Below are 12538 nucleotides of genomic sequence, written 5' to 3' on the forward strand. Positions count from 1 at the left end.
TGGTACCTTTAGCTATGTCACAGCGACACAGTTCTGAGCCCGGAGTAGGATGTGTGGACCCTGTGACTTTTTCTCTTTGGCTGAGTCTTGGTCGCCAATGAGAAGATTCCTACCACTCCACTCCCTGTGAGGTTAGGAAAGCCTCACAGAGCATTAGGGACAGGCAGAGTTCCTCCAGCATCCTGAGACACGAACAAGCTTTGGCCAATCCAGTGCCTGCAATCAGCAAGGGGGACAGGAAGGACAAGGCACGTTAGTAGAACACACTTGACACAGGTGACAACAAGGTCTCTGGACTGCAGGCTCCCTGAAGACAAGACCATGCAGTTTGTTTTCCATTGGCACAGGATATTCAAAATGTTATTGCTGAATATGTAAAACATGTATTGGGGTGGAGAGGGGGAGAATCTGATGGTTCTAAGGAGGAGGCTTATGCAAGGAATGGAAAGTAAAAGAATAGCACATCGGAACTGAGAAGTGAAGTCATGCTGAATGACTTGAATTATTAAACAGAAGTGGCAGCTGAGGTAAGGGTGTGAAGGAGGGCATTCAGAATTAGAGTATTGACTAGCTCCTCACATGATGCTAATTCAATCATTCTTTCATCCATTCAGCAAATCACTATTGATGTGCAGTGTCTGCCGCGTATTGGGCCTTGGAACTATGGCAATAAAGAAATACTTTCTGATAAATGCAGGGGGAAAGGCTAGGGGACTTCAACCAGCTAAGAAAGGCAGTATAGGGGAAGGGCGTTTGGCTAGCAGTCATCTCTTGGGACCCTTGCATCCCATTTCAGAGTGCCTGGTTCGAGTCCTGGCCACTACACGGCCAACCCAGTACCCTGCTCATGAGTACAGTGAGGGGGAGGGGAGGCAGTAGACAGTAGTTCAAGTACTTAGACCCCTGCCATCCATGTGGGAGGCTCAGATGGAGCTCCAGGCTCCTGGCTTTTGACCCAGCCCTGGCATTTGGGGGAGTGAACCAGCAGAAGGAAGCTTTCATTCTTTGTTTCTTTTTCTCTCTCTCTGGCTTTCAAATAAGGTGGAAAAGAAAAAAGGCAGCATAGGATAGTAATTTCAGAGTTGAGACAGCCTGAGTTTTGAATCTCAGATTCAGATATTTAACAACATGAATTACAAATTATTTACCCCATTTTTGCCTCCGTTTCCTAATCTACATCTCCCACCCCCCAGCAAAAAAATACTCATCTACTCATCGGTTGTGATGAATGTGGTAATTAGTGTAACATTTGGGAACAGTGCCTGAAATGTAGTAGGAACTCAGGAATCATTAGCTATTAAAAATGTAAACGGATAATGTCAATTAGTGAAAAGTGTTAGAAAAAACAATCCTGATAAGTGGATAGAACATGCCGGGACTATTCTAGATCAGTGGTTAAGGAAAGGCCTCTTTAGTGGTGACATACGGGGTCCTAACCTGAACAGCGTGAGCGCCTACACCATGCACAGGTGTGTGGGAAGAGTATTTCACGTGGCAGGAGAGAGCCGCGAGGCCCATACAGGGTCACAGAAAAAGAGGCAGAAGCATGAGATGAGTCCATGCCTCCCCTGCTGCCCTCCTCCCATTTCCATCTCTGGGCAGCCGGTCTGGCAATGATCACTTCTGGCAGGTGCCTTGTAAGGACATGTGAGATTTGCTAGGCAATGGCAAAGTCTTAGCGATAGGGAGACTTGAGCTTTAATGGGCCATTATCTCTGTAAAACATTACTAATCAAGTGAGAAAACATCTTACAAGTCCACAATCCTTTACCTTTTCTTTAAAAAGAAAGATAACATAATGTCTACAACTGCATATCTATTTGCATTTTATTAAGGCCTGGAGTAAAATGAATAAATATTTACACTAACTAGCATCCAGAGTGACTATACATGGCATGAAGATTTTGTCTCCCAAGGAGGCAGGGCAGGCTTTGCTTGACAAAGCATTACCAAGAATCTTTGGACAGTCGGCTCTTCCAAATATTCTACCTTAGCTACTGTCTTTGAACTTTTCTATATTTGCTAACTATGAGGGGATATGTTCCAACCATGCATAGATTTCAAATATATATATATATATATATTTTTTTTTTTTGCAAGGAGATATACTTCGCTTCTAATCCATGTCCTTGCAACCCTTTGGAACTACCCTCGCACACACCTTGTTAAGATGGTCTCTGTGGACAGCTTTCTGAATCCTCTCCCAGATAGGCGCAGGCCGGCTCCCAAGAGGAGCCTGGGGGTGGCCGGGCCCCCGCGGTGGGCCTGGGCCCACACGGGCTTACCAGAGTGGACGGCGCGTACTTACAGGGCGAAGTAGCCAGCGCAGGGATGACCTTGCACAAGGGGGAAACCTGTGCCGGGTCCCCCTGCGTTCCGTCCAGTTTGATTTCACAGGTAAGCACCGCATGGGAGCCGGAGTGTGGACGTTCACCGCCCTTCAGGACAGAGGGAAGTACCACACATTTACCTTCAGTAACCCAAGACACAGAAGGTGCAAACTGATACCAAAATAATAGCCTCCACAATGTTCCCCCTCAGTCGAATAGGCATTAAACGTTTAAGACCAGAAGCTTCCAAACCTAAAACACCGTCACCCCTACCCCAGTTGCCCTGGTCCTCAGGAGCCGCCGGCTCTTCCCCGGGTCCTCTTCGCGGGGTCTCCTGCGGCCAGCACCCGGCGGCGGCCGGCCACCCCGCGCCCGGCGCCTGCCACCAGGGGGCGCTGCGGCCTCCTCTCCCGGGAGCGGCCGAGCCGCCCGGTGGGTGTTTCTCTCTCCCTCTCGCGCTCTCTCCTCCCGGCCTCACATCCGGGTCTGGAGCGCGGCCGCCGCTGTCAGTGTTGGTGCGGGCGCGTCGAGGCCGGGCCGGGGCGCAGTAAATGGCGGCGGAGGGAGGCGGAGCGGCGGCCACGCTCAGCCCCTAGCCCCCGAAACTTTAGACCCGCAGCCCCACAACTTTCCGGGAAGTGCTACCGCTCCGGGGGCGTGGACGGAAGGGGAAGCCGAGGCGGGAAGCCTAGTGGGAGGGGGAAGCGGCGGGGAGCCGCGGAGACTCGAACCCGCGGCGGGGGCGGTGGCGGAGTCTGCCCGTGCCTCGCGCCGCCGCAGCCGCCGCCTCCTTCCCCGCGCGCCCTCCCCTCAGCCGTGCGGCGCGCTGCGCCGAGCCCGGGACTGCGCGGGGCCTCGCAGGCGGCGGCGCGCCGAGCCCAGCCGGGCCCCCTCCTCGCGACCTCCGGGCCCTGCGGCACGGGCGCACCCGGGCGCGCGTTGAGGCCGGGGTTGGGGCTCCCGGCGGCTTCGGGGGACTAGGAGGAGGCCGGGCCGCGCGCAGCCCCGCGCTGCCCCGGGGTCGTGGGGCTGGGCCCCGGGTGTTGCATGCGGGGCGGGGCGGCCGCGAGCCGGAGGCGAAGATGGAAGGCTTAACGTTGAGCGATGCGGAGCAGAAATACTATTCGGATCTCTTCTCCTACTGCGACATTGAGAGCACCAAGAAGGTGGTGGTCAACGGGCGGGTGCTGGAGCTGTTCCGGGCCGCGCAGCTGCCCAACGACGTGGTCCTCCAGGTAACGCTGCGTCCCGGGGCCGAGGGGCCGCCTGCCCGCGGCTCGGGCCTCCCGCCGCCGGCTCCGGGGGTGTGAGTGGACGCCGTTTCCAGAAGGGCCGGCGGTGGGCAGGTTCCCCCGGGCTCCCCGACTGCGCGCAGGGGCCGCAGGTGCCGGGGCGGCCGGCACTCGCGTCGCGGTGGGGCGGGGTGGGGGGGAAGGGGTCGCCTTTAGAGGACGAAACTCCTGCGGTGGGGTGGGGGCGGGGGCGTGCAGAACCCGAGAACCTTGTCCCCTCGGCCACCCCTGAGGATCTGTGTTTTTCAACGCTGGGAGAGCAACTTCAGGTGAATGTTCTTGGGTGGTTAATGGGCTGAAGCCTAGATCCTGGTGTGTGCATAGCCCTTCGGGTCCTGCAGACTATTAAAGTTACCCGCATAGGCAGAATGTTTTAATTTTGAATTCACCGAGAAGACGCGATAGAGTGAGTTTTATGGATTTAAGAATCGAAGAAGCACGGTTTTCTTTTCTATTCTTTTCTTCTTTCTTTTGATGGAGAGGAAAGTAAATTCTTAGGGAGATTAAGAAATTTGAACTTCCAGCTAATAGTTGGCAAGTAGGTATGAGATAATTTGTATTTATAGCAGGCGTGACTGATGTAAACTGGACAGTGTTTTTCGACGGGCGTTCGGTAACATTTGAGGGGACTTGTGGATATGGGTTGGGAGATAAGGATCGGGCAGCTGGAAATCAAACTTGCGGATTTGCCCCAATCTGTAGCCTTGGAGGAGCAAGCGGAGTAAGTTTCAAGCCGTCTTTTTGTCATTATCTGTGAAACAGGAGGCCTCCTTAGAGTTCTCATCTAGTGTAAGCGGTGCACAGTGATGTTTCTGTGTTTAATGGTTCATAGCTGCTGGTGACCAACATTTCAGGAACATATTTTAAGCTTTTCCTCTTTCTGTTGATGCCAGCCAGTTATCCAGATCCCCAGGACTTAAAGCCAGATGCATAGGTGTGATGTGAGGCCTGGGAAGTGGACCCCACTCCGCTGTTAACTGGCAGTGGGACTTCGGCTCCTGCACGCTTCCTTCTTGAAGCCTTAAGTATTTCTTCTGTAGAATGAAAGTCAAGTGCCATCTAATAAAAATCCTGTGCATATGAAAATGTCTACAGATGGGCTGTGTTTTAGAAGTCACCTGTGCATAAAAGCTATGGTCAAGTTGATTTGAGTTCTGTCTCTTGGCATAATCTTGTTTGAGTTTTTTTTTTTTTTTTTTTTCCTGGAAACCTTGGGCAGAAAAGTTGGGTGTCTTCCATACCAGTGAAGGACAACTAGGAGTCCCAAATAACTGATGTCGATGAGCGACAAGTAGTAAATATGTTAGGCTCTGCTGGCCCACAGCCTCTGTTGCCTAGTCTTTGTTTTCACAGCCCTTTAAACACGCAGAAACCATGCTTAGCTCAGAGACACACAAAACAGTTTGCTGACGACTGCTACAGAGTGGCGATGGTAGTGTGGACTGCTGTCCTCTTCACAGGCCTTTGGAGTAGGACTTACAGAAAGAGATCTGGTCAGACAGAACACACTCCGTAATGATGCGGGTCTCTCAGTAAGGGTAACAAAACAGACATCCGAGTCAGGAACTAAAATTAGGGAGAAGCTGCCCATCCCTGTTCAGAAATGCTTGGGACCAGCAGTGTTTTGCATTTCAGAGTTTTTTGTTTTGGTTTTTGTCTTGGGGGTGAAAGACAGTTGAAATAAACCGACTTTTCATCTTTTGTTGGTGCATGAAGACATTAGGACATTAAATGTATTATTTAGGACAAACAGATTAGCATTAATTAATCATTACTTGAAGTGTATTTCATCCAGCCGAAATTATTTTTATGTTTTACTCAATTTCATGTTTATGTTTACTCAGTTTTGGTAATATTCAAAGATAAAGTTCTCTTGCCTTTTTACTTAAAAACAGAGCTTAAATATTCAGGATTCAGTTACAGATTTGAAGCCGGCAGAACTCTGTGAAGCAGGATTCTTACAGTAATGTAAGCAGGTTGAGTCTCTCTTTCTCTTTTTAAGGTTTTTATTTATTTGAAAGGCAGAGACAGAAAGAGAGAAAGGTCTTCCATCTGCTGTTTCACTCCCAGATGGCTGCAACGCCCCCGGCTGGGCCGGAAAGAAGCCAGGAGCCAGGAACTTCACCTTCTGCTGCTTTTCCCAGGCCGTTAGCAGGGAGCTGGATCAGAAGTGGAGCAGCCAGGACACAAACTGGCACCTACGATAGGTTGCCACTGGCTGAGGCTGCTCTGCCACAGTGCTGGCCCCTGGGTTGAGTAGTTCTATCCCAAAAAATCTGAAATAAAAAATGTTCTGAAATCTGAAACTTTTAAGTGTCAATGTGAAGCCACAAGTGGAAAATTCCACACCATGAAGCATAAAATTATTAAAAGTATTTTGTAAAATTACCTTCGAGCTATATGTATAATGGATATGTTTAACATAAATGAATTTTGTGTTTAGATTTGAGTCCTATCCCCAAGATATTCTGTATATGCAAATACCCAAAATCTGGAAAAAAAAACTCTGAAATGCAAAACACCGCTGGTCCCAAGCATTTCTGAAAAGGGATACACAACCTGCACTAAATAGTGATCTGGATATCTCCAAGGCAACTCACTTAAAAATTGGCCTAGGGCATGGAAATGTGAGACAGAAGGGGAATTTGGGCTTCATTCCCTTAAGGGAGTTTGGGATGGTCTGAAAACACAGTCCTCCATTGATTGCTAAGTAGGAAGCATTTGGGGCAACTCACATTGGTTCAGTGCTGTTCTTTACTTAGGGTAGGCATTGCAGGGTGTCAGAAGAGGACTAAGAAGCACTGGAGGGTCTTGCAAGTTACAGAGTGACTCCTGTGTGACCTAGAATAGAATGTGAATATTCAGGGAAGGGAGATGTGATCAGGAGAGCCTTGATTTATTCAGATGGACTTTAAATTGGGGTGGAGGGAGAGAGTGGAAGGGGGAGGGAAAAAAAAGAGGACTGAAGGTGGAAAGGGGTAGGAACCTTTTCAAGCACTGGTTTTGATAGGTTTTGCTAAAGTTGTAGTATGTTTGGGGGATAACAAAACAGAAAGCCACCAGCTTATGAAAGACTGAAGAATAAATAGAAGATTTCACATTTCAGTAGGCAATGGAAATGCACTGAACTTCTTTGACTTTGAGTGTTGGAAATTAGAGGCTAGGGAAGGGAGCTCTTGCAGTAGAATAGAAAGGGGGCTGTGTGTGTTACTGAAAAGACCACTGGATAGCCACTGTTGGAAGTGCTTATGGAGTAATGCTTAGTTGAAGGCAGATTATCCAGGCTTGGTGGAAGGCTTTGAACTAATTGTGAAGGCAAAGGGAGGAGTAGATTTAAGAGCCTTTACTCATAAAAGCAGTGCTTCAGGAGGCTATGTCAGTGCCATAGGAGTTAGAGCAGAGAAGCTGCAGATATGAAGTGAGGACCTGGGCCAATGGTATTTAAGCATGTGGGTGAGGAGAACAATGGGGAGGGTGATTTTGCCCCCTAGGGGACATTTGGCAGTATCTAAAGACATCTGGGGTTGTCTTAGAGAGAGAGGGAGGGAGCAGTTCTACTGGCATCTAATGGGTGCTGCTAAACATCATGTAGTGCACATTACAGCCCCCCAACAAGAATTGACTGGCCTCACCTGTCGGTCGGGCTCACCTGCACTCTGGTAGAAGCAGTGGGATAGAAAACAAGGGTGGAGACAAAGCACAGATTAGGAAGGTAACCTTGATAGGCCCTGGGTCACTTGGCATTATTTAGGTGGGAGACGAATGGGGCAAGGGCTGTTCTCTGTTGGACTGTGCTCACAGTTAGAAATGGGGCAGGAAGGGAGTCTGATTTTTTTTTCTTTTTAAGATTTATTTATTAGAAAAGCAAAGCCGCAGAGAGATCTTCCATCTGCTAGTTGACTCCCCCAGAAGACTGTGACTGCCAGAGCTGGGCCAGGCCAAAGCCAGGAGCTTCCTCTGGGTCTCCCATGTGGGTGGCAGGGGCCCAAGCACTTAGGCCATTTCTCAGGCCATCAGCAGGGATCTGGATTGTAAGTGAAGCAGCCAGGACTTGAACCAGCACCAGCACATGAGCAGCAGCTTTACCTGCTAGGCCACAATGCCATCCCGAGGGCCTGATGTTTTAAGGAGATAATGATGAGTTCAGTTTCAGACATTTTGAGATGGCAGTACAAATCTCCGGGAGGCAACCGGAAACATGATGCTGTGAAGTTCTGGCATTTGGGGTCTTTTCCTCTCTTCCTTAGTTAAGTGTCTTGGTGCAGGGAATGGTCAGTGGGCATGCACATACACATCAGGGCCTTGATTGATGGAGTAGTTTTCAGCATTTGTTAATAAAAGTCATGAGAGAGCTGAGTCATCTAGGGGAATGAGTGTAGAGAACAAAGAACAGAGGGCCAGGAACTGAAGGAGGAAGAAGCTGGCATTTATTGAGTGCCTATTATGTTCCATTTACCAGGCAAATCATTTTCATGCAAGAGCTCATTTGATCCTTGCAACCGCCCTTTAAAGTGAGTATTATTCTTGTGTATTAACTAGGAACTTCATAGTGAAGTTAAATAACTTGCGTTTAATTAGCGAGTGTCTCGCTTACATTCCTAATCTCATCCCAGCCCTTTCTCTACTGTTTATGTGGCTGAGGGGCAAGGTTAAGGAGAAAATTCAGACAGATTTTAGTTTGCCCATCATTCGTAATGAAGAGGGAGATTTTGGATAATTTGATTGTGAGCTGTATGTGGACTTTCTCCTTTTCATTGCAAATAGTTTAATATATGATGAGGTCTGAAACCCAGCCACTTGTAGAGAGAGATTTCTGTAGTTGGTGTCCTGGGCACAGACACAGCTTACTACAACTGTTAAACATCTTAGGGTATGTTTACTATACTTGCTTTGGAAGCAGAGTGAAAAGTATCCTGGGTTTAAGGGTTTGGGTTTGAAGGCAGTGTGTTAGTAGACAAAGCTAAGGAGTTAATTAACACTTTGTAAAATTATGCTCCATGCCAAATAGATCAGCAATAGGGGAAGGAAAATCTGATCTCATGGGATTTAATCGTGAGGGCTTTTACCATCTGCTGAGCAAGAAAATATTCAATGTCATGGCTTAAAAATAAACTTTTCGGTTAGCAATTTGTTTTTTAAAAGTTGGGCAAGTTATATGATTTACCATACTAATCAGTATGTTTCCTTAACAGTATGTTTCCTTACCTGTATTTTGGGAAATATTTTTAAATATTTTAAAACTTTTAAATATTTTAAAACTTCCTACAGAATTGGAATGCATAATAGCTTGATAAAGGTCCTAGTACTAACTGTTCTTTATTGAAGTTTGTAAGCAATGCACCGTTAATGAAGTTGAAAAATCTTTAGATCATTTGTGTTGAGCAATATCTTAGTATAATGTTTGAGTAATACACATAAATTTAATGGGGGAAAAGCAACAATGAAATAGTCCGTTGTGTCTTTCTGTTGAAACTTGTTCAATTACAAGATTTGTTCCTTGGTAATAGGTTTAAAAGTGGGAAGCAGAGCTTTATTTATGCATCAAAATTATAAACATAATAAAAATAAAAATGTGTTTTTCATTTATAATTTTTGATTCAGTGAAACAGAAGAAACTATAGAAATAATCTTGCCTTAATCGACACTTTTCTACACATGGTTGAAAACATAGCAGCATTACTGTTTGTGAAAGAAGTCATTGTGTGGTGTCATATATTTTTAAATTTTCTTTTCCCTCCAATTTCATATTGTGCTAGTTTTAGTCCTTCCTTCCTTCCCTTTCTTCCTTTAGCATTAGCTCACAGTGAAATTCTGAAGGAGCTGTTAAAAACATGAGAAGCTGGTGTAAGGAGCATCTGACATAGGCAGCAAGGTGCAACCCTGGCTTGAGCTGGTTCTGTCACCTTGAGCAGATCACTTGATGTCTTTGCCACAGTTGAAGTGATCAGGATGGATTTTCATAATTTGGGCTCAAATGAGAGTATCATTATGTAGAGTTAGCTACTCTTTCCAACCACACCCCTAAGAAAGTAGCATACTGGCTTGTGATTAGTTGCTGCACTGTTTGGATCCTTGAGGGATTTAAAGAGAATCTTGGCCTGTGATGCTGAAGTGTCAGCATATACAAGCAGAAACTGATGAAAGGGTGGTCAGCCCATGGTTCCTGGTCTTCAAGGTATCTGGTTGGTAAGGACTTGAAGTGTATAATCAGACTTGACTCTCTTTAGTTTCCCTTTATTTATGTTGCATTTTCTGTAGCCTTTCCTATAATAGAAGTATCTTTATTTCTTTTTTCTCCCTTTTGTGTCTCATTAAGAGATTTGTCTGATGGACATTAAACCATATGCCAACTTAAGTTTGATAAATGAAAGGACTTAGGCTTTTCAAAAATAAAAACAATATGTCTTTTCCCATTGTGTTTTAGCAGTTGGCCCTATGTTGACCTCTAAGTTTATCTTGTTAAATAATGAAAGCAGAATTTATCTCTTGGGTTGCTGATTTTTTGAGATTCTGGTGCACACACTGGACATTTACTTAGAAACAAAATTGTGCATACAGTCTGAAGTTGCCAGCCTTCTTCAGTCTAATTAAGCTCATCCCATGGAACTCTACATTGAGAAAATTCTTAAGAAGAGCATACCAGGCCAGTGCCGTGGCTCATTTGGTTAATCCTCCGCCTGTGGCACCGGCATCCTATATGGGCTCCAGTTCTAGTCCTGGTTGCTCCGCTTCCAATCCAGCTCTCTGCTGAGGCGCGGGAAGGTAGTGGAGGATGGCCCAAGTGCTTGGGCCCTTGAACCCGCATGAAGACTGGGAGGAAGCTCCTGGCTCCTGGCTTTGGATCATTGTAGCTCCAGCCATTTGGAGGGTGAACCAATGAAAGGAAGACCTTTCTCTCTGTCTCTCTCTCACTGTCTATAACTCTACCTGTCAAATAAATAAATAAAAAGAAGAGCATACCAGCCTCTGAAATGTTGAACATACTTGTATATCTTTTTTTTTTTTTTTTTTTTTTTTTTTTTTTTTTTTAGGATTTATTTATTTATTTGAAAGGCAGAGAGAGAGAGAGAGAGAGATGTTCCATCTGCTGGTTCATTCCCCCAAATGGCTACAATGGCTGGAGCTGAGTTGATCTGAAGCCAGGAGCCAGGAGCTTCCTCCCAGTCTCCATGCGGGTTCAGGGGCCAAGCATTTGGGCCATCTCCCACTGCTTTCCCTGGTGCATTAGCAGGGAGCTGGATCAGAAGTGGAATAGCCAGAACTTGAACTGGCACTCATATGGGATGCTGGTACTACAGGCGGCAGCTTTACTTGCTAGCTATGCCACAGCGTGCCCCCCCACCCCCTTTTTAAGATTTAAAAAAAAAATTATTTGAGAGACTGAGTGCACACGAGAGAGCTCTCACCCACTGGTTTTTTCCCTAAATGCTCATGACTAAGGTTGGGACTGCCCAAAGCCAAGAGTAGGAACTCAGTTCCGATCTCTCATATGGGTGGCTGGAACCCAATTGCTTGTGCCATCACTGCTACCTCCCAAGGTGCACATTTAGCAAGAAGTTGAATTCAGGAGCCAGAGACAGGTGTGGAGCCCTGGCACTCTGATGCAAGATATGGGTTTATCTGCTAGGGCAAACACATATCCCATGTGTCTTTTAAAATCAATTCAATATACTTTCAACAGGTACTTCTTTGTGGCTACTATTTATATTCACGGTACAGAGGGAGCTTCAGAAAGTTCATGGAAAATGCATGTTTTCAAAAAGCTATGCATAAATTTCAAATTTGTTTTGCACCAAAATAAACATCTATTGATCTTGTTTTTCTCAGACTTTTTGAAGTATTCCCATATATATTGTGGTGAGTGATCAGATGTTTTCTCTGCCTTCATGGATTATAACTTGTGCTAATTTTAAAGGAAGAGGATGGTGTGTGATAATGGAGAGCCATTGGGTGAGGAAGCAGTGGGGACCTATGTGGTAGAAGGAAAAGCCTCTGAGAGATGGCATGGACAGGAGGTGGGACAGGGAGAGTGAGGTGTTGCACATCTGAGTGAAGGGTCTGGAGCTGTAAAGAGATAAATGTGTTTGTGGAAGTGAAAAACTTTAATGAACCTGAGGAGAGAGTGGCAGAAATAGAATACCTTGAGGTCTTGTACACAGTGGTGGATTCTGGATTTCTGCAGGAAAATAATACAAGTTTGTGTTGAGGGAGCAGCAGTGTCTGAATGACATTTTTAAAGATTGCTCTGACAACTGTGTAAGCAAAGGGAATACTGAAGCCAGTGGAAGCTGATTGGCTGAGGGTGCACAGAAGTCTAAGCAGATAGGCGTAGGTTAGCTAGGTAGCAGTAGAATAGAGAGGAGTAGACATGTTTGAGATCTTTTAGGTGGTAGGGATTGGAAAGCAATCTTTTAGGTGGTAGGGATGTGGAACATACAGAAGAAAGAACCCAAGGAAGTTGCTGGAAATTGCTGTTGGATGGTTGGGAGATGAACGGGTTGTTGTTTTTGATGGAATGGTGTTGGTGAATTCAGGAGCTCCCTTTTGTCCATCTTAAGATATCAGAAGCCTGTGAGTATGTCAAGTAGGCTTCCACCAGAGAGGATTCATAAATCTGAGAAACCCAAAGATTTTTGTCTTAGAAATGTCACTTTGAAGATTGTTAGTAAATTTTGATATTTAAAGTAGAGACAATGAATGAAGTCAATGAAGAAAATTAAAGAAAGGAGGACTGACTAGAAATGAAATCCTGAGGAACTCCAAACATTTCCAAGTGAGTAAGCCGGAAAGCTTCTTGGGAGGAGGCTGGGAAGGATAGCCACGGGGGTCGCAGGGAAATTGGGAATGCACACCATGTCATGAGTAACAGTTAACGCAGGCGTTCAGGGAGGGAATGGTCGACTGTATTGAGTTTGT

The 12538-nt window shown here is 46.2% G+C and overlaps 1 protein-coding gene across 11 annotated transcripts in view; it reads left to right on the forward strand.

The window, feature by feature from the left end:
• Positions 1-2818: 2818 nt before the first annotated feature.
• The window catches only part of REPS1 (RALBP1 associated Eps domain containing 1), a 97261-nt gene continuing 87541 nt past the window's right edge, over positions 2819-12538 (forward strand). For 7 of the 11 annotated variants that reach the window (XM_051854279.2, XM_051854280.2, XM_070073510.1 and 4 more), the window contains exon 1: positions 3222-3565. In XM_051854279.2, the coding sequence (XP_051710239.1) occupies positions 3413-3565 (153 nt within the window). In that variant the 5' untranslated portion in view covers positions 3222-3412. Of the gene's footprint in view, positions 3566-8083; positions 8134-12538 lie in introns of those variants that run through there. The other 4 variants (XM_051854284.2, XM_051854278.2, XM_051854283.2 and 1 more) reach the window with 4 other exon arrangements.

This window comes from Oryctolagus cuniculus, chromosome 5 (genome assembly GCF_964237555.1).
Source record: "Oryctolagus cuniculus chromosome 5, mOryCun1.1, whole genome shotgun sequence".
NCBI classification, from domain to species: domain Eukaryota; kingdom Metazoa; phylum Chordata; class Mammalia; order Lagomorpha; family Leporidae; genus Oryctolagus; species Oryctolagus cuniculus.